The 21,208-nt window shown below is 39.5% G+C and overlaps 2 protein-coding genes across 12 annotated transcripts in view; one reads left to right on the top strand and one right to left on the bottom strand.

Annotated features, from left to right (window-relative positions):
• Nucleotides 1-7,687, top strand: part of LOC111244928 (inactive tyrosine-protein kinase RYK-like) — an 89,096-nt gene extending 81,409 nt beyond the window's left edge. For all 8 annotated transcript variants that reach the window (XM_086979561.1, XM_086979562.1, XM_086979560.1 and 5 more), the window contains 5 exons: nucleotides 1,308-1,511; nucleotides 2,235-2,396; nucleotides 2,691-2,921; nucleotides 4,333-5,581; nucleotides 5,983-7,687. In XM_086979561.1, the coding sequence (XP_086835687.1) occupies nucleotides 1,308-1,511; nucleotides 2,235-2,396; nucleotides 2,691-2,921; nucleotides 4,333-5,581; nucleotides 5,983-6,094 (1,958 nt within the window). In that variant the 3' untranslated portion in view covers nucleotides 6,095-7,687. The remainder of the gene's footprint in view (nucleotides 1-1,307; nucleotides 1,512-2,234; nucleotides 2,397-2,690; nucleotides 2,922-4,332; nucleotides 5,582-5,982) is intronic.
• On the bottom strand, nucleotides 7,319-21,165 carry LOC111244929 (homeobox protein Nkx-2.8-like). 4 transcript variants are annotated; one of them, XM_022792526.2, is made up of 9 exons: nucleotides 21,026-21,165; nucleotides 15,302-15,436; nucleotides 15,032-15,139; nucleotides 13,274-13,345; nucleotides 11,050-11,153; nucleotides 10,749-10,844; nucleotides 10,214-10,385; nucleotides 9,251-9,424; nucleotides 7,319-8,834 (listed from the first exon to the last, which is right to left on the bottom strand). In XM_022792526.2, exons 3-9 carry the CDS (start codon nucleotides 15,129-15,131, stop codon nucleotides 8,692-8,694), a joined length of 861 nt encoding a protein of 286 aa, XP_022648261.1. In that variant the 5' UTR covers nucleotides 15,132-15,139; nucleotides 15,302-15,436; nucleotides 21,026-21,165; the 3' UTR covers nucleotides 7,319-8,691. The 4 variants fall into 4 exon arrangements, with proteins under 4 accessions (XP_022648261.1, XP_022648266.1, XP_022648260.1 ...); XM_022792531.2 differs by having other exon boundaries at nucleotides 7,319-8,828; XM_022792525.2 differs by having other exon boundaries at nucleotides 21,030-21,164.
• Between the last annotated feature and the right edge of the window lie 43 nt (nucleotides 21,166-21,208).

Here is a 21,208-nt window from a genome sequence, read left to right as displayed (position 1 = left end):
GATGTACATGTTTTTTAGGGGACGAGTGCAATTGGGCTCCGGATAAAGAATTGCCGGTCGTCAGGGGGCCTCAGATCTCGGCTAGTTGGCGTAGGTTGTTCGCCTGCACCATGCCTTGCTTGTGTATCATAGCTACTCGTGTATTGCTGCTTTGTCGGTGTTGTTATCAGGAGGTCAAACAGGATGGAAACTGCAATGATCGAGATGAAGAGCCACAGGCCACATTGGCCTGCCCCCACCTTATGCGATCCGTTCTGCCACCTATATACAATGGGGTCCGACGAGACTGACCGGGACTGCCCGCAGGGGCCATAAGGCGACTGCCGAAATGGGAAACGAGGCAATGCTTCAGGCATTGCACAGCGGAGAGAAGTAGCGCAGTGAAGAGAGTATTGTTACACGAGCATGAAAAAGAGACCACTACCAGCGCCGTCACGACTCGCGTATAACCGACCAGGGGGTCAAAGACGAGCGCTGCTAGTGCTCCCCTTTTGCTAGCGTAGAACTGTGCTAGAGAAGGATAGAGAGGAAAGGCAGGACAGGAGGAGAACCTCCAACACTGTGGCGTTGTGCCATGGATAATGGGCGGCGACGGTGGGACATGCCCACCGGTGCTGCGGTCTTACATCGCAGACTGGCGTATGGCCAAGTTATTTGCCTGTTCTACTGCTCCTTCCGCACGGCGCAATACTATATAATGGCTATTCCTCTAGGGGGTCGCTTGTAAAGTCTCGTTGGTCTTTGCTGGTCGCCCCATTTGCGGAAGCTATGGGTAGACGAGGCTCATTGGACAGCAGTGAGCTTAACTCCAAGTCAAGAAAGGCTGGAAAAAAAGGAGCCTATGTTTGAATTGTATTTGATCACTTGCCACCGGGTTTAAGACCTGAGAAATCGTTACCGTCGGACGTGTGCGTAGAGCTTTGCGGGCTGTGCTAGTTCTGACAAAAGAGGACGTTATTCACGCTGGTACGAGGTGTATCGTTGCGAACGAGCTAAAAGCCTGTCTTGGTAAATGAACGCCAGGTCTGCAACATTCCTGTGTCCAAATGGAGGTATGAAGCACTAAAGTTGTTTGATGTTTAGCCAAGATTGTACATTCCAACGCTAGCGACCCAGCTACGACGTTTGATCTGTACACTAATCGTCCAACACAAAACATGTTCGCTTTGTGTGGACTAGTATGAGCAGACAGATGAAAGGCGACGTTTGATGATCAAACCGATTAAACTAACACAATTAAAGAAAAATTACTAAATAGAAAAATAAAAAAAAGAGTCCTAATTCTACTACGTATGTTTATATTGCAGGTATCAATGTGGATATATTCTATGTTAGGGACGGCGCAATGAACGAGTATGCGCTACGATTTAGCGTCCCTGTGAAAGGCAATACAGTGGAGTTCAGCTGGCAAAACCTCAAGTCACAACAGCAAACACTGAATTATAAAATTGAAATTCAAGTGGATAGGCCGGAAGCAATGAACCCGCCGAAATTGGACATCCCATCTCGAGGTATATTGCTGAATAAAGAATACACATGAAGCCAAAAGATCATACACTTGTTGAAAACTTACTTAAGTATATTGCCCCTGAATTACTAAACAGATCTATTAACCCGCTTGTTAGGCAACGCTGACGCCTTGATTTGACGCCCGTCCCCATATTGCCAAATATGCTTGTAGTTTCCACCAAAAAATTTTGGCAAAACCCCGCGACTATAGGTCGGAATTGGGACAATCGTTTTCTTTTACTAAATATCGAAATATGTCTTTTTTTTTCAAATTATAAGACACTCTAACTGATATACTCAGTAATAACCCAAATAATTAGAAAGTACAAAATTATACACCACACGAGCAGGTCTTCTTTAAACGCCGTTGTTTTTCTATATGAAAAGAACGTGTGGTGACTTCAATCATCCCATAGTCATTGGTAACTTTACGCACGAAATGTATTGCAAATTTTCTGGTATAATAAAGAATAATAGTATTATTTAACCGGTGAAAATACGGTACAGATTTTTGGAGGAATATGAAATCAAGAGTACGCCTTACTGTCGCACTTGAGGAAGAGGATACACAAGGATTATCTATGCATTAAAGTTTTCAAAGTTATACATCATGAATGAATACTTCTGTTTCCAATAGAAAATAACTAAGTCAATATACTATGGCTATGTTTAGTAAATTTGAATCTGAATCGTACACGACAATGTCTTCGTATCATGCCTTTTAGGTCAGCTGCCAGCAACGCCAACAACGTTTGTAGTCAGTCTTCCGTGTACGGGACGCGAGTCTGCAGAGGTAAAAGTTACAATCAGTGTAAATGTCAGCAGTGCTGGAGACCCCAGTCGCATTACGGTCGTAAAAATCCCCCGGAAAAAAGTCTGCCTTAAAGGTAAAATGCAGCATTTTATTATGTATTATGATATCGTTTTCTCTATAAGCTAACCAAAAATGTGTCATTTTTACCCTAACTGTAAACGGTTATAAATCTAAGAAGAGTTATATAGGATGCGTCGGAAAGTAGGTATATGTATGAAAAAAACTACACCATAGACTAATGTTGTATTTATACGTCCGTATGAACGATTGTTATATTCAGCAACAGTGCACAGACATTAGAGGCAAAACGATGAAAAGAGTCGCTATGCTCTCGTTGTAAAGATTGCTCTATAAATTGCTTCAACAGACGAACGTTTCATTGAAAAAGTTATAACAATGGTCCCGACTGAGCCTTCGCAAGCCGTCGATGACGATGACGATGAAAATATCGATGAAATGGAGGAAGACAGTGAAGACGCAGAGGTCGAAGATAATAATACGGTACTGATTCTTGGAAAAGGCGGAAACTCAATATCTGACAAAACGGTGTTGTTGTCGTCCAGCAGGAAAAACTCCGCTAACACTACCATGATTATGGGTATGTAACTACAAGCCGTATTTTCTTATGCCAGATCAGTTTAGTTAATCTAACATTATAATTGTGATCATAATAGAGCTAGAATAGCGTGCCAATGTTTTCCCGTCCGTACCATGTACAATCGTGAGTGACAAGTTCCTAATGAGTCTATATACTCACAATGAGCAGATAAAGCCGATGCAAAGCTAAGTCAAGTTACCCCGCCATTATAATTACTTAATCTAACCGTAATTAGTTGTCGAACGCTTGTTGGAAGTATGTCCACGAGTTAAATCGTCCTTCTAGTTGACAAGTAACTACCATATTTGCATATTACTTCTATTGATCGCCAAACAAGTTCGGACGACCAAAGATACCATCGACAACACTAATTGAAAACACAATGTTAAACACTTTCATGTAGCTCATACTTAGTTGTCGTTTTCGACTGTTAGCTATTGGTTGTTATTGCTCTGTTTAAAAACACACTATTTCGAGCAGTGACTAATAGACAGAAAAACAAATAGCGGGCAAATACGCATTCGCTCTGATGACTTCCATGAATCAACGGGCTACAGCTGAGTGTCAGTGCAGCATAGCACACGAATAATCTCCCAGGGTAAACACGATCCGAGAGAATGTTTCATCCAGATAAACAAAGCGTATATCAAAATGAGTAATATTTAAACATTCAGACGATCGCCTCCTGGAATACTCTGGGCAGACCTGTTTGACGGATCACAGCTCTTTCTACCCGTTGCTTCGGTAAACAAAAACTGGTGCTCGACTCCCATCGAATTACACGAATGAGCACGTTTTTGCAACAACGACAACGATATCAAAAAGGATAACAAGGAGGGGAGAACTCGTTCTGTTTAATTAAACAGTTGATATTTTTTTATCGAGTACTACTTTAGATCTATGTTCTCCTACAGCTTTTACGTGTGTCCGAATAAAAAATCTCTGCTTGGAAATAAAACACCATAGGCGGCAAAACCCTAATACAGGCCGAAAACGACACCGTATCTTTCATGTTATATTGCTCAAGACATGGCAATGCAATTTTTGAGCAACGAGGCCATTGTCAAGTGTCTGTTCGGACCTTGGGTTGCAGCTAGACAGGATAACATTTACGACTAGGTATCGCCCCACAGTCGGTGCGTAGATAATGGGGATGATAATAACTGCACATTGGCTGATAATATAAGACCAATGGTAAGTATTAGTATACGGTGGCGTCGAACCCCCAACGCCACCTGACCGGCTCAAGGACTACTACGAATAACCTACTGTTTGTAAAGCAAAAGCACAGCATAAAAAGAGAAACATTGGTATTCCGTATACGAAACTATGGTTTATATTAATTTGAACATGTCTTCATCTACGTGTAATTCATGTGTGTGTATCGTTATTTCTCGGTAAATGTTTTCAGATGCGGCCACGACGCCCGTCCAGGTATCGGGAGACCGAAATCCGATGATTTTGGCAGTGGGCGGAGCAGCGGTATTCGTGGCAATGGCCTTTATGCTTGCGACGACCGTTTGTTATGTTAAGACGAAGAAAATGCGTCAGGCTACACAGGGCAATATCATTATTCAGGCAGCTGCCGATAAATACTTCCATGAATGGACAACAGCGAGTTCGACGATAAAAACCCAAAATGGAGGATATGGCGTAATTACGTCATCGAACCTTACACCGCAACAGGGACAGCGGCTGCTTCGTGTGGGCAGCCCAGTGGCTTCGACAGTGGCCTCGTATTCGTCCTTCCGTAAAGCCAGTCCACCTCTCGCACCTAGTCCGGTGCCCCCGCCCGCTGTGAGCCATCTGACACTTAAATCAGTCGGCACTTTGAACAGTTCAGCGGGGCAATACAGTACAATACAAGATATATCAGCGTCCAGAAGCTCTTTGCTGTCTGAACAGCTCAATGAGCTCGCAGTCGATTCAGCATGTCTAACGCTAGTGGAGCTGTTAAATGAAGGTGCGTTCGGCCGGGTGTACTACGCACATCTGAGCACGTTTCCTGCTGTAGATGTACAGCCTGTTTTTGTGAAAACAGTCAAGGAGCAGGCAAGTGCCGGACAGATTGAAATGTTCATGCAGGAAGGCATGATGCTCTACGGAATGAACCATGCTAATGTCCTTACGGTATTCGGGACATGCCTCAATCTCGAAGGGCAACCCGCTCTTATATACCCAGCTATGGCAGAGGGAAACTTGAAACAGTTTCTTCGGCGAAGCAAGTTCTCACAAACGGAATGTGGGCACCATTGCCTCACAACGCAGGATCTCGTTGATATGGGCGTGCAGATCGCCGAAGGCCTCATGTACCTTCACCGAAGATTCTTCCTCCATAAAGATGTGGCTGCACGCAACTGTCTGCTAGATGAGCGGTTACATGTCAAGCTGGCGGATAATTCTCTGTCACGGGACCTGTTTCCAGATGATTATCACTGCCTGGGCGATGGAGAAAACCGGCCAGTAGCTTGGCTAGCTATTGAATCATTAAACATTCGAGAATTTACACCGGCGTCCGACCTCTGGATGTTTGGAGTCACCCTTTGGGAGCTCCTCACCCTCGGCCAACAGCCCTTTGCGGAAATCGACTCATTCGAGATGGTGAACTACCTCAACAGTGGATATCGATTGGCTCAGCCTGTCAATTGTCCAGACGAATTGTAAGCATCTCATTGCCAATTAGAGAGACGACAATTGTTACTTTTGATAATTCTACTATCTACAATAATAATTACTAATATTATGGTTACCTTCTATATTATCTGTTTATACACTCTTGTCCTCTACGTACCTGGTACCAAATTGTTCACTAATCAATAAAGAAACGACACAACATAGTAGAGTTACAATAATGCCTCGAAATTAAATGGTGCGAAAGTTAACAGGAGACTAGTCTCATCTTAATCTTTAAGGAAGACCTAATCGATGTTCGCTATAATAGCTGCATTAGCAAATGACTTTTACGAGTGTATCCCACGATATTGACTCCTTATCTTTTTGTTTTTTTGTTCTTTTTTTTTTTTAGTTATTAACTACCAAATACTTCTGTGTCTCGTTTCAGGTTCGAGGTTATGGAGCGGTGTTGGGTTGCTTGTCCCGGCGAGAGATTAACGTTGCCTCAAGTTGTTCGAACACTTGCCAACTTTTACAACCAGTTAGGTAGTTACATCTGAGTATACACTATCAATCTGAGCTGGCTAAGCCTGACTCGGATGCCGCCCCCTGACGACTTATACAAGAAACGGATTAGGTGATTCACAGCGCACACGCTAACTTGTGGACACACGGCACAGCATGTCGAGTTCTATTAACTAACTTCGCCCTACAAACCTGTAAATGGAAAACAAAAAAAAAAAAAACTACAGATACAGTGTCGTAATCGATAGCGACACGCTCTACCCGAAACATCAGCATCAAAGAAATTCGAGTTTGTTATTATATTCGTTTTTGTGTGAACATAATATCGTCCTGTCCGGACATGAACGCGTTCGGTTGATTCTATTGCCCTTTACACTCACGCAACTGTCACCCCTGTCCGCCGTCACCGCTTTACTTACTCTTATAACAATGCAACTTTGCCCTAATGCTGTTGACTATAGGGGACAGAATATTTTACAAGGAAAGCCACAGTTACTCATCATGTTAACATAAGGCTCCCTCTGAAAATAAGCTTGCGGAAATGGCGGCGGCCATGAATTTATCTAGTCACGCTCGTTACTTGCAGAAGATAACACATTTTTACATCGCAGTTGAAAGGAGAAGGGACGCATATTTATTACAAATAAAATGTCCTGAGGTTTACGCGAAAGACGGTGAGCTAGACCGATTTATGTATTTCTATTTCAACGGAAACACACGTAAATATTCTGAAAGATAACTTGTATTTCTTACTTCCTACGTAGTATAATGTTCAGCGTTTTTAGGACACTGATATTTTTCGAGCCATTAATGTGTTGAGTGCCTACGATATTGGATAGGCCGTTTTTTTGAATAAAACATTCAAAAACAAGTAACAACTCTGCGAGCGAAACTTTTTAAGGTATTCGCGGACCTGACCAATCGGTCATACAAATTTGATGATATCTGTGTAGTGTTACGCGCCGCAAAATCTGAAATTAATTATAAATTTCTACACATTTACGAAAAGAACAAAACATGAATTTTCGTTACAAAATTACGTACTTACTAAGGTATTAACCCATCGTAATTTAGCGACGGTTTCGTGCTCTACAAAAGGGCGTCTTTCAGAGCAGTACATTTTCAGAAAACTGATTATCTGACGCTAATGGTATAACAACGGTATTTTAAGTTCAGCTGAGTATAAATGACGTCCAGTTTCATATACCGATAGTTTTTTTTTTTTTTTTTTGTCGGATTATAGATAGTGTTTATATCGAAATAAGGGTTTTTTTTTTTTATACGCGTACATTGATCGCACTTTTTTATGCGGCACGCGCATTTCTATCATTCTCGAAAAATTTTCGCTATTCAAATGCAGCTTTCCCCAATAATGTAATGATCAGTAATTAAGTGTACATAGACATGTAAATAGCACAGGCAGATTGACAATTGATGTACAGTGTGTGTGTTTATACGAACATTCCGAAGCACTTCCTGTGCCGTCGAGACATGATGTCCAAGTTCTTATTAATATGGATGTGTCGACCTGCTGTTTTTACATGGATTTTTTAAAAAAACGAATGTATCAGAGGTGAACATGGGATGTCGTACACAAGACCGTGTGAATAAAGATGGATAAAACGTGATATTTTAGCATTTTACCTAACAATATACGTAGTGGTAGCTATATTTAAGCGAGCATAATTTTTTTTTCATCGAACATCTTTACTTTTTCTCAATAAATTATTCAACAGTAGCTTTAAAACGCATACATAAAGTAAGTGAAATACTTACTTCCACATTAACTTAACATTAACAGATTTAACAATGTCATCATTCTGAACACAGAAGTCTATCTAACCAAAAATTTTGATAGAATTAGAAAGTTAATAAAATACGATTGTGGCTCGTTTAGGTGCAATACTTCAGAATATGTACATGTTATAGCCTTAAATTTTTGTCAAATTTTCAATATGTTTTTAATCGAATAGACGTTTTATTTCTGAAAAAGTGTTAGGTACCATTACTTTGGACTTTGGAACGTTATCGAGCAATATTTTTCAGGTTATTACGGAGGAATATTTATTAGTAATTAGCAAAACATGGCGCTGCTGTAGCAGGTTATTAGTCAGCACTCTGCAGTAGAAATTTGTGTGAGTTCCAACCAGCGAATGGCAAATGAACGTTCAAATCAACGCAGTACGATGCACTTACTTCGTCCGTTTGCGACTAGGAACACCCTTAACTTTGCGAAATGTCACTTTTATAGAAACTAATGTACGCCTTCAATCCGTTATACGGTATTTTCTGCCACAGGTATTGGGCACACTTGTTTGCGACACAATATGATATGAAGATTTAGATGCGCGAAGTTCCTGTGTATTTTAGATTCATCTCACAAACTAGTTATTTCCCTTGTTGGTTTTCACTAGACAAACAACATGCCCGACGAAAAAAAAAATTCCATCAAATCTTCTAGTTGTATAAACTGTAATAGTGGCAATATTTTCGTCACAAAGCCGTTTTAAAGAGGATAATGCTTTTGGTTAAGTCAACTCTTTTGTATAACATCGTGGCCCGAAATTGACGTAACTGAACGTGCAATTGAAAATCGAAGCTCAGAATTCGTCAGCGAGTATAGCGCTCCATATCACCAGTGTTTATGATGACCGAACATTGGTCCAGCAGAGGCATTTGGGGGTTCTTTGTTTGGTAGTGCGCTAGAACCTCCTGTAGAGAACACGCTTCGAGGATAAAATTGAAGTCCTCCAGAGTGATCCGCTAAACCTGAAACTGATAGCATCACGATTATGTTGGGACACCTTTTCGAAAACAATGCGTTGTGATCCTTCGGTAGCTTCAAACTTTTGGAGAAAGACAAGCCCCACAGACCACTGTTGAAGGCAAGAAGAATAGATCAAAGACCTGACTGTTTTTACCAAAGGATGAATATTTCAACCGTTCAAAAAAAAAAAAATTACGCCTTGTTGCCAAAATTACGCAAGTTGAGGTTCGATCTGGATTCAAGATAGGATGCTCTTTTTATAAAACACACGTCTTTTACACACCTTAATCCATTGATCATATTTAATTCCAAATAATCAAATACTGTTTAGAAACTTGTCACATTAAATAAATCTATGTTTGGGTTATTTTGTAATTAAAATACGAGAGATTGGATTTTATGCACATGCACTGCTGTTTCATACCGTGTGGTGCAGTTATAGGTGTCCTAGCATACGGTGCAGCGCTGATAGTTCTGGGATCTCTGGAATCCCTCAGAACAGTGTTGTCTTTTGACTGTTGTCCTGAATGTGGCAAATCTTTGAACAAAACGGGCATCAGCGCCAAAGACTTTTTCTCCTCTAGCACGCTAGGCTGACCTATAGACAAAGAAGCGTTTGGTAAGAATCGTGTTTTGGATTGTACACACGGAACAGTATGCACTTTGTGTCAAAATGACCTTCCACTGTATGAAGCAATTTATAAAAGTAGATTCTCAACTACCCGTTCGGTAGTACGCAATGTTATTTATATTTAGATAAATTTCTCGAAGGACGAACTAGTACGGCTTTGACAATAGGATATTTAATATTACCCAGATAACAATCTGATACACAACAGCGCTTTTCTCCGGCTTTCTTTAACTGGCATAGTGTAGTGGGATTACCAGATACTGCATAACTGTATTTTTAGTAGCAAGAATCATGTCTTTAAGTTGTACAGTTCAGAAATGATCGTTCGCAACATTTTAGGGGAAGTGTTTCCACTGAGCAAGCTTTAGTAAAAAAAAAAAAAAAAAAAAAAGCTACCAAATTTTGATTGCCTACTATGTCCTGTTAACGTCATTTATACAAATCTCAAGAGGGCGTTAAAGTTTGTGATATTGACCACGGACATATGATTTCCAACACAAGAAGGCGTAAAACATAACTATAAAGAGCTGTTCTCGAATTTTTAAGACTGGGAGTCGTTTCGTTTACAAATTGCAAAAGGTTCATTATAAGGGATTACGATAAATTCAATTGTAAATAAGTCTCTATTTACAGTCGTGAATTCTTATGTACTACAGGTATATTTCATCGAATGTCTAGTGGGTGCTATCATGCATATTGAAGTACAACGATAACGGCTCTCGAAAACGTTTCAGTATTATTAACATAAGTTCGAACCTGACGTATTATACGGCAAAGGAGTTGACAAAGCTCCTGGCAGTGGATGTAATCCTGTGGCAGAAACCGGCGACATAGGAGTGTTGGAGTCACTATGGCCGCCAATATTAAGTATTTTTTCGCGAGCCATCCTCTTGCATTTATAGCGATGATTTTGAAACCAGATTTTTACCTGAAATAAAATATGATCAAAGCTCATTTAGCTTTTGCTAGATAAAATTTGACTCTGGATTTTAGCTTGCATTTAGTAACATTTTCATTACCCTACAGCTCTGTTAATCTCTAAATTGCTTTTCTTAAATCAACCTGCCTAGAATATACAGGATAGTTACAACTAGAAAAAATTAATTTTTCTGGAAAAATATTCTACTATCGGTGTCGTCTGGTAATCGCTGCTCATTTTATGGTGTAAAAAATTGGTTTTCAGAACCTTAGGCGTTTTCAGTAGATTTCCTATTGATAATAGGACATAATAATATTGACAATAGGATAATAGGAGGCGCCTATAATAATGACATAAAGAAAAAGTACAAACCTGAGTCGGCGTGAGTTGTATGATACTGGCTAGCTGTTCTCGTTCCTGTGCTGAGAGGTATCGCTGTTGGCGAAACCGTCGTTCCAATTCGAGGATCTTTGGTAGCACATTCAAATGTGATGCAAGATCATTTAGCTTATTTAAACAAAAGGCTAGCACTGATAGGCGAAAAGCTATTTACATCTAAAAGATATTAATATATGCTTTATCATGGTATTATATAAATTCAACCATCATTTGCCTCTAATTGAATTAAAACAGTTGACTGATCAGTAACATTCTCTCAATTTATTAGTTATACCTGAACTTGACTAAAAAGAATTCGACGTTTTCGTGAACGTGCACTCGGAGTTCCCGTAGGGTTGTTGCTTAGTCCCCCTGAACTAGCCGACACAAGTCTTGATACTAAAAACCAATATCATATTGAAACTTTTTTAAATTATTTAGTATTTTTTCTATTTCGAAGACTCAAATGTTCTATTATTAAACAAAAAATTCAAAAAATATATATATAAATGCAGATAAAAACGATTATGATAACATAAGCACATTGGAAGATACAATAACACATTTTTAGTAGTATCAGGGAACCGTCGGGTGCAGCCTCTGAACATGAAGTAGAGTTCATGTTTTTGCTTAGGAACCTATTTCTTCTAATAGTAGATTCTAATAAGCATAGTTAGCTTGAATACAAAAACATTTACGGGTGCGTAAAGATTATTTACTTAGACATGAAATCACCTGTGCTCGGCATAAGCAATTCTGAATAAAAAGCGCTGTTAATTATTATCATACGCAAACATGCATCGTAAAATTATACGACCAATTATGAGTCCACCTATCGAAAGAAGTAGTGTAGAATATCAACTATTATCAGGAATATTGCATCTTTTCTAAACTCGCCTTAAAACTGTAGTACTCACTTTTTACCAAGGGGACTGGCGTCCCATATTGTGTGAGGGGCCACACCTGATGATAATAGGCTTTTTGTAAGTTCAACGATGTTCATCTATAGTTTGATGCAAAATTTCTAAGTAATTACTCCTACAAAGCAAAAGTTGTCGAGGCCAAACATCGGAACTGCTATGCTAGATCTGCGCGAAGCGCAGCGGGTAAGTTTAGCTGAATCCCGAAAAACTGGCGGATCAAGCCAAGACTTCTTAGGAAGGACATGGGCTGGACGAATAAAAATACCGACGAGGTGAACACGAAAATATCAGTCTTAGGCATAAAACTCGAAACACACAGAAGTTCGAAAACTCAGTTGTTTAAGCATATGGAATAATAAAGTGCAGTGAACCCGATCAAATACAACCAATAAATTATAGCAAACACAGAGAATATTTTTACGGCGTGGTTGGCAAAAGTAGAACTATTCTTCCTTGTTACAGGCCATCGTGGATGTTCTATGCGAGCAAGCATTCGAAGGGGTCTAAAATCAGCCTATGGAGGACGAGATAAGCAATATGTCCTTACATTATACTTATCTCTACCTGTCGACACGAACGCTACGACACGCCTCAAATATTGAGAAGGCACTTCGCAGATTTGATACGTGCTCCTTAGATATATAACAGCGTGGTCCAGCCAAGGAGTAAGCTAAGTTTTTTGACTACATTGTCGAAGCTGATCACCGAAATGAAGCGAATGAAGTGTTGTAAGCCTTTATTTTTTTTTTTTGAGACACATCCTTGTAAAGAATCAAGGTGCGAACGCTATTAAGGGTTTTATAAGGTTCTTTTTCTGATCGTTACCTATTATCCCTTCCAGTTTGCGCTTCATTGAAACAACTAGGTTGATGTGCACAGGCGTGTCATGGAAGAAAGAATAGCGTTTGATGGCTTAAATGTCAATCTAAAAAAGACTAGAAATTTATTCGGACGCTACTCTAGTTCTGCACACGGTTTCGCGGTCAGCTTGACCAACGCGATGCGACCAGAAATAAGACTGTAGAAATTAACCGAAGAGAGCAGGGCTTTGAGGTCTGTGCGGGGTCAATCATCATAGTCAGACACACTGCTCGATGTCTTTGTGTCAGATGCTAAGAGATAATCTACTGACTTACTCAATTCGATCTACTATGTTGTCGGAAATGATCGATTTTTCGTGATTCTGGGATACTGATTTCCATTATTCTGGGTTTCGGAGTCAATAGCTGAGTGGCGTACTTCAGACACAATATCTTCGTAAAATAAACTAGCCGTGTACAGTTTTTATGCAGATGGAGGTCATGACAAAGTTAAAGTTAATGTAATTTAAATCTTAAACAAAAAGGCAATTTGAGCAATTATATGGCTACCGAAAACTGCTAGTATTAAAGGGAATAGAAAGCGGTGGTGATGCTCTCGATCATTTCTAACGGCTGCAAAAAAGTACTTCTTGAATGGTTAAAATTTTGAGCATTGACTAGAGATTGACATAAAATCATAAAATGTTTCCTAGCTAAATAAATATATCTTTTAGCCAAAATCATTACTTAGAAACCAAGGCCACTTTGTTATAAATAAAATATAAAGAAAACTTACATGCAAGACGCTGTTCTGCCGTTGGACCACTACCAGACGGCGCGCTGTAGAAGAGGTTATACCCTGAGCCACCTATGAGATTAATACCAGAAGATAAGCGTATGATGTAACAAAATCAGCAGATTTATGTGTAAATAGAACCTCCAGATGCCTACAAGCCACTTACTTGTCTCGCGAATAAATGCTCTAGAGTGAAAGGGATATTGTTCCCTTGAGCTTCAGCATGCCCATTCCAATTCAGTTAGGTCTATGATAAATCTCTATTCTTGTGTGATTTATTTTAAGCTATTCGGCTATCGCTTTTGTTGCGACCTTTCAACACGAAACGTTTTATTTATTATTTTTAAGCTGAAGTTATTTGGAAGATTTCATTGTTCTATATATAAATGAATATTTTTGGACCACTTCGGACAGAGGGTTTCAAATATCGACATTTTTTTAGGTCGTCTTAGTGGGGCATTTATTATACTTGACGTAGTTAAATAATAGTAAATAGGCTCGACGGAAGGTTGCGGGTTTGTTATGTAACAAACCTTTTTCTCAGGATATGTATTTAAATACCTATTTTTAAAAAAATCTTGTGTATCCATGTTTGTGGTACACTTCTTCATGCAACGATAAGCTTTCATTTTTTCTTTTCGTCAAGTATTTTTTTTAAAGCGATATAGGTGTAAAAAAGTTGAAAACAATATTGCTAAATTGAGCCATCTCTTTCTGGTAGCACTATCATTACGTCACTATTGAGCGACTGTAATTCTAAAAATTATCACAAGTAATTTTTGCATCCCTCCGTTAAAGCGCAAGTAATAAATACAGGGAAGTACTGCCCCAACGGTTGTATCACTGTTAGATGCTTTCATTAGAGTTCCACAACAATCGTTTGCCAGACGGGGGGAGCAGCAACTCGCAATGGACGTTTCTGTCGGAATCCTGCCAATATTGGCATCATTTGGCCTCAATCCGGGCTCTGCCACGAATTGGGAACTTCGTTTTTCCTCGCGTAACTGCCGCATATAGTTAGTTAATTTCTCATCGTCCGTGGTAAACAAGTTCCATAGGTGGCTCAATTTCATTATGCTTATATAGAATTTTACAGATGGAAATACGATCGAATAAATCCTTCACGTGAATTCGTCGAGTAGCTATCTCTGTTTACTAATAGATATTTGTTTGCTTTGGCGATATTATGGTCATGTTTTGGCCATTCTCTACTTTTGTTAGTAACTTTTTTTTCGTAATCTATTAACCATTACGAGGAGTATCTTTTATAAATATCCAAAATACACTCGACAGACCCACTTTCGCATGTTATGCAACTTTCATACCATCTAGCTAGAAAAACCATCAATAATTTTTCGACAACCTCACACATTATACTTGTGTATATCTGAAATCATTTCACTAAATTGACCAATGTCGTACTTTACTTTCATAAGTAGAGTAACTAGAAATACTTTATATCTTCGCTGTTCCTATATATATATATATATATATATATATAGTGAAGGAGAGTGGTGCATAGCTAATAGGCACTTAAGGAAAGTCATTATTATATGTTGTTTTCATGAGATACATTGAGACCGTTTTTTACTCATAAATTGATCTCTAAACAATGTAATAAGTCACACAGAGGATTTTTAGTTTTCAAGAGTGGTCCAATCTACCTAGTGTTTCGGGTCAATAATAAACATATTATTTTTCATATTTACTTTCGTTAATAGAAAATGTCAAAAGATTTATTGTCATAAACACACTGACCTGGGGCAGGCTGTATTTCGATAGATGGAGATCCCGTTTGAGCTCCATGGGCCACGGTCGGCGTCAAAGGGCAATTCCCTACAGAACCGCTCAGGGTCATGTCGTTCTCTGGTGAGTTATATGCACAAATTTTAATTGCTAGTTAGGCCTCTTAATGAGCAGTTGAAATCTTTTAATATAAGAAGGGCTGAGGTTGTTCAAAATCAAAGTATACACATATATATATATACGTCTCATTTCAAACAGTCACGTTTATTCAATGCATTTCACCTCGATCGCAGCTTCAATTGAGGACCTAAATCGCTCACGAATCGGCCTCATAATAAACCTTCTTTGGTCCGCAATCCTTTTTTGAATAGTAACTGTGCGTCAAGCAACATTGGCATGTGTAGACTCGAAAATGCCCTGTAAATAGGCGCGATGCGAGGAATTATATATTAGATTAATAAAAGGCTAAGGGTCCTAATAATACAAGAGTACAAAACGACCAACAAGCTCAACCGCTGCTCTGAATAGCTCAATTGGCAATACTTATTTTTCTCTATAAAACCACCACTAACGTTAGCATCGAAAATCCAGAATCTTCACAAGTGGCTTTTTTCGAAGTTTTGGTGAACTTTCGAGCCCTTTAAACCTACACCCTATTAAAGAGTTTTCATTTTGTCTCACTGAAATATTCTTTGTATCTTTAGTAAACTTTAAGAAACTGGCACTAACATAAATATTAGGCAAAAACAGGGTTAGGCATTGTAATAAGGTTTCGTTGCTCGTCAAGAGACTGAATAATAGGTTATCCTCGCTCGAATTCCTATGACTGCGCATTGTTTACGTCGACATCCCCTTCAAAACGAAGTCATATTTGGTAGAACGGTATTTGAATTAACACGTTCGTAAAATAGCGACATCTTAATATCAGGCTGATATATATAATGCACATCAGAGACTGGTACTGCTACAAATGCAATTTGTGCATTTCGTCCTTAAATAGTGCCAGTGAGGGAAATATAAATCCTCTGTATTGAGCCGAATATATAAGGCACACGATTTATCAAAATTATAATCGTGAGAACTAAGAATGTGCTTGATGTTTGCGACCTTTTCTCCTCGGCTTATATACGGAAAGCACCATTTTGAACTTTAACGTCGAGTTTCTTCTACTTTTCGAATATGACTTAAATACGAGAGGCGGCTTTTAGTCGGATTGATATTTTCTCGTTTTTTGTTTTTTTTTGCTCTATCAGAAGATTGGTTCGATAATATATGAATTATGGAAATCGTTGTTGCTATGATTGAAGAACCTGTGCTGTTAGTGTCTCTCATTTGTCTTATTGCATCGGAGTCGGCTGTAACTTGAAGTACTCAAAAATTAAGAAACAAAGAAAAATGATACGTTGCTTTTTTTCTTCCTTTGCTTAGAGTGCTTGATAGCCAGGTCTGGGGCAAAAATGATAAGGTATACCCTTATCTCAGCATGAATTGCCGCTAACATTGTGCACATATTTTTATATGAACTTTAATGAATAAAGCGATTGCGCATAGGATACGCTATCTAGGACCATTTAGCTCTTCGTGTAAAGCGCTAAACCAGTAAAAAAGTGTAAAATATCTCGATTTTGTAAACGAGAATTAACCGGGAAACTTTGGACACATTTTAACTTAGTCTGAAGTAACTTTTAAATAGCAACTTATTGTTTCTTCGATTGATGTAGACGATTCATTGCATTCATGTCAGTGTAACTTTTAAACGGGTATTTCTCAAGTTAAATCGGGCGTATTTCAGATCCAATTGAATACTGTTGAGAGAATCACGCGCGTTTCTCACATCAAATAAAGTACTACCGAAATAATCCAATGCAACTTGTGTCAGAAGTTGTTTATGGAGCATCAGTTGCGGTCTCTCAAACAATAAGAAACCATAGAAGGCCAGCATCGATTCCTCTATCCTAAGGTGATGTAACATCTATGAGAACGGCTAGCTTAGGAATGCTCATTATAAGTTTAGCTTATAATTGCCATTGTTCTGTGCCTGCTGAGCTGCGTATATTCAGGATAACTTTGACATAATTATAAGGTCATTCAGTACGAAATGTGTTAATCTCGTAATAACAAACAGTGTTATTATAAAAACATTGTGCGATATTTGTACTTTTATTTTTCGGATGCGTCCCTTTTTTCACTTGTCTTCGGCATTTGAGACCGTTCGCTTGGATATGATCACCCAGGTTTTTAGTAGGCTAGCTGCAGTGAGTCATGGCAATTTAGAGTATTTGACTAGCTCGCAAATACGAGTTTCATTTGGAAACTAGAACGGCGGAAGTAACGCGTCTTATAAACCTTGCATTCGGTGCGCTACCTACTACTGAAAACACTATCAGCCGTCGCTCGAGAAAATTCAGGAATGACATCTTCGACTTGAGTGAGTCAGGTGGAAAATCTCGCGCGCATCGACACTCCGTATCAAACGCGGGAAGATAGAAACCCCTGATTCCCATTGTTCACGCGTTGCATCAAGTACCTATTATCGCATTGAATGGTGACTTGTGATGAGAAACAGATCTGCCTGAGATAATCGCAGAAGGTTAGATCGACTGTTGAATGCCGTTGTCACAGCGGAATATCCGCTGTAGAGCTACAAAAATCCTACACTGCCTCTTTGCTGGTGTAGTGCTTCTATAATCTTCTACAACCCCGTGAGTCCTCGTAAGTTGAAGTGGACTGTCAACATTTACGAACGAACTTCCTATTAAGCAATCAAAGTTAGAGGACAGAACTAAACCAAGCCTATTGCTCGACGACGCTTAACCTCACACCATAGGGATCTTGGTGGAAAATATCCATGAATTACCGCGAAAGATTTTCGACCATTAACCATATACACTAGGCTTTGTTCATATGCATGTGTCATAGTGTTTATATTGGGTAGTTCAGACTAAAGAGGCCATATAGTCACTAGGTGGCCAGTTATTTCAAACTCTTGACAACTTCTTCAAATAGACACATGGTATTAAAATTGCCTTTTGACACTTCATGGACTTTCATTGCAGAAAAACAAATAGATTAACATTAAATAACAGATAATAGTTCTTTCAATTAAAATCAAAGGAGCTATGCTTGTGAAAAAAAAGTCGATAAGCTATCACTATGTTGTGCTAAATAACCTAATACCCCGCCAAAGTGCCTCATTACATTTGATGTTCGTGCAGTATCCGAAATGGTTTGAAAAATTAATTCGTAATTTAAAAAATGTTAGTTTGGTCTGAGGAGTCTTGGTTGTCTGAAAGATGTCCATATGAAGCGAGGAGGGTGCATGCTAAATAATTGGTAGAATGCAGGAGCAAATATTTAGAATCTACCTTGATTTTCTTGTTCAAGTTCATATGCCATAATGATTACATCTGATAGTTCACGCTGTAAAGTTCTTGCAGAAATTTTGTACTAGTCTTTACTTGCGTGAAATCTATACACATTACCTTGTTCGAAGGAATCTAATATATGGCACGATAAAAACGTATTCATCAACCATGAAAAACTTACCACCAAGATTGGTTGCGGAAGTTGCAGTGGAAAAAAGCATGTCGACTTAATCAGGTTGTCTTCAAACACAGTCTTTATCCTTAACCGTCACAAAGTCGTACCCAACAATTTTGAATTTTAGTGCAATTTAAAAACGAAAATAGATTTCTTCAGTATTTACACTTCTGAGCCACTTGTTAACTTTTGTTCTGCAAGACAAAACAAAATATCTCACTATCGAAGCCTATGTATTCCACCTAAAGGACGCAGCTAATGGCAATGTACAGAGCTCCTAAGAGGGATTTCGCAACTGGAATAGGCAATGGATTCATTCTAGAACCAGCATGAATACCACAACCGTAGTATTCAGTTTGCAGAAAGTACTTCAAAGATCTCTTCCTGGTGACTTTGCAAGAGTTCGGAAATGCTGGCAGACCGATGTTGCCTTCACGAGTCTAGATCCTCAACAAAGAGCCACTTAGGTAGCGCTCGCATGCTACGTGGTGTAGGAGAGACCACTCGTCGCCAAGAGGTCTTCGCACAGTGTGTTAGAGTGCCGATTCTGTTCGACTAGTTTATCTACGTAGCTGGATTCTTTGTTCTCTACTTGCATTGTAACTGGTCGTTCCGTGTTAGAGGAAAGCCTCTCTCCCACGAATATAGGGGTGGGATACTGCTACAAAGAGGTTTCGATATATCTGTGATGACGCGCTGCTTCGCTTAGAAGTGCGTGTTTCTTCACCAGCGTTGCAGAGATCGCGATCTTTGATGAATTACAATCTTGCCCATGCTGTCAGTCCAACAAACTGATAACTGCTTCACTAATGTATGCGTCATCGAAACGGTAATGGAAAATTAAAGCTATTCTAGGCGCCCGAGTGATACGAGCACAGGTCTAAAGGAGCCTTGATAAAGGGCAATGTACTAATCCTTATCGGAAGAAGGCGTGTTTTCTATCTACGATCGGCCGTCAGATTTTCGCAATGCAGTTTAGATTTGGCATCTGATTATGACCCAGAAACACCACATTTGATGTATGTGTTCCCCGCTTTTTTGGATTACTTTTAATCGAGATACAGCTCATATGGTTAACGGACTCATTATGTAGTTATTATACGTGGCATGGACGTGCTTGTGTCTTCTAGCGTAAATCGGTAGAATCCGCCTAGAACCCACTTTCGCTAATGTAGCTGCAAAATTATGGCTCCTCCCATGACTGCTTCCGGTTGTCCTTATGCTAGCGTGCGTCTAGCAAGTCCCGTTCTCCTGTATGCAGGGCGTCTAATTTTACGGTCCGTACCCTGGCACTTCGAGGTGTGCATTTGGGCGGGGCACTCCACGAGCTACAAACCAATCACAAATGCCAGTGCGAATCGCACAGGCGGCGGAAAACAAAGAATTTTCGTTCGCCTGATATATTCTAACGCCCACCGTCGTCTCTGTCGTATGGTTTCATCACTTACGATGCCATCCTCATCTTTATCTAAATACCTGTGTGTGTGTGTGTGGGCGTGTGTTTGTACGAACGTGTGAGTGCCCCTTAGACAGGAGGGTCGGAACAGCTCCAAAAAACTTTGAACAACTAGTCCAGTTTACGAGAGCTTTAAGCACGTTCATCCCGTCGTCTGGGTTAACTAAAACCGTTCGGGGGATACGGTACAGGTTCAAGGCGACGCGAAAATGACACTGTTGCAGATCAAAGAATTACACTCACGAAAATACTTTGCACTCAGTTGCCTCTAGTGCACTACTTATCACGCTAAACCATGTTAGGGACAGCTCTGAAGTACGAGCTAGCGGCTTCCATTTTGAATCGGGACACTCTAAGCCGTTAATGCCAAAAGGACCCTAGACAGATATATGTAACTGTTAAATGAGATATCGCCTTTATCCAAGAAACAGCTGAGTAAGAAATGTTATATTTAACCTATTTATATGTCCTGATAGAGTTAATTTGGTCTTTTGTTTGTGGACGTGTCTGTCACTTGATTATAACTAAGCGTTTATTAGCTTGTCCTACCGTCGAGCAAGAAAACGATACTTAATTAAATCTATTTTATAAAACTTTTTAATCAATTGCAACATAATCTATATATGAAATTCAAAAGGCGGATTATGAGAATACAAGTACGTTTGTTGGCTACCTTTCCTGTACCAGATTTTCCATTCACTCTGTTAGGATGGCTAAAAAAAGGCGCCTTTTATATTAGCCGAAGTATAAAAAATACATAGAAAAATATATCATGAACTAAATCTAGAATATTCGCTAGGCAGCCGGGATGGTACGTCTCGCAATAGACAAAATTCCGCTAGTACCTATTTGCGATTAGAGCAATAGCCTCTTCTATTTCTTAATGCGTATGGCATCGTCCTACTAGGCTTTTCGAAAATGGCCCTCGAACGGCGAACGTGATCCGACATATCTCTGTATGCCTCACACGAGCTTAAAGTTGCTTAAATCTAGCTCAACTAATTACTTACTCACACGTACGTCCATGCAATCCGGGCGCCAAATTCGCCAAGGCAAGGCTATGCCTCAGGATTCTCGAAGCGAGTTGATCCTCGTCAATATTATTCTTATTCTGCCGCAAAGTGGAAGGTTTAAACGGGTCGTTGAAAGCTACGACACAGGAACAGGATTTTACTTCATATAGTAGTAAAATG

Source organism: Varroa destructor, unplaced genomic scaffold (genome assembly GCF_002443255.2).
Source record: "Varroa destructor unplaced genomic scaffold, Vdes_3.0 BEIS01000002.1, whole genome shotgun sequence".
NCBI lineage: Eukaryota > Metazoa > Arthropoda > Arachnida > Mesostigmata > Varroidae > Varroa > Varroa destructor.
This window is presented reverse-complemented; position numbering and strand designations above follow the sequence as displayed.

Coding starts and splice junctions, on each gene's coding strand:
- LOC111244929 (XM_022792526.2), bottom strand. CDS start 15,131: ATGACCCTGAGCGGTTCTGTAGGGAATTGCCCTTTGACGCCGACCGTG. Junction 13,346..15,031: donor CGAAATACAGCCTGCCCCAG/GTCAGTGTGTTT, acceptor TTAATCTCATAG/GTGGCTCAGGGTATAACCTC. Junction 10,386..10,748: donor TACAACTCACGCCGACTCAG/GTTTGTACTTTT, acceptor ATTTTATTTCAG/GTAAAAATCTGGTTTCAAAA.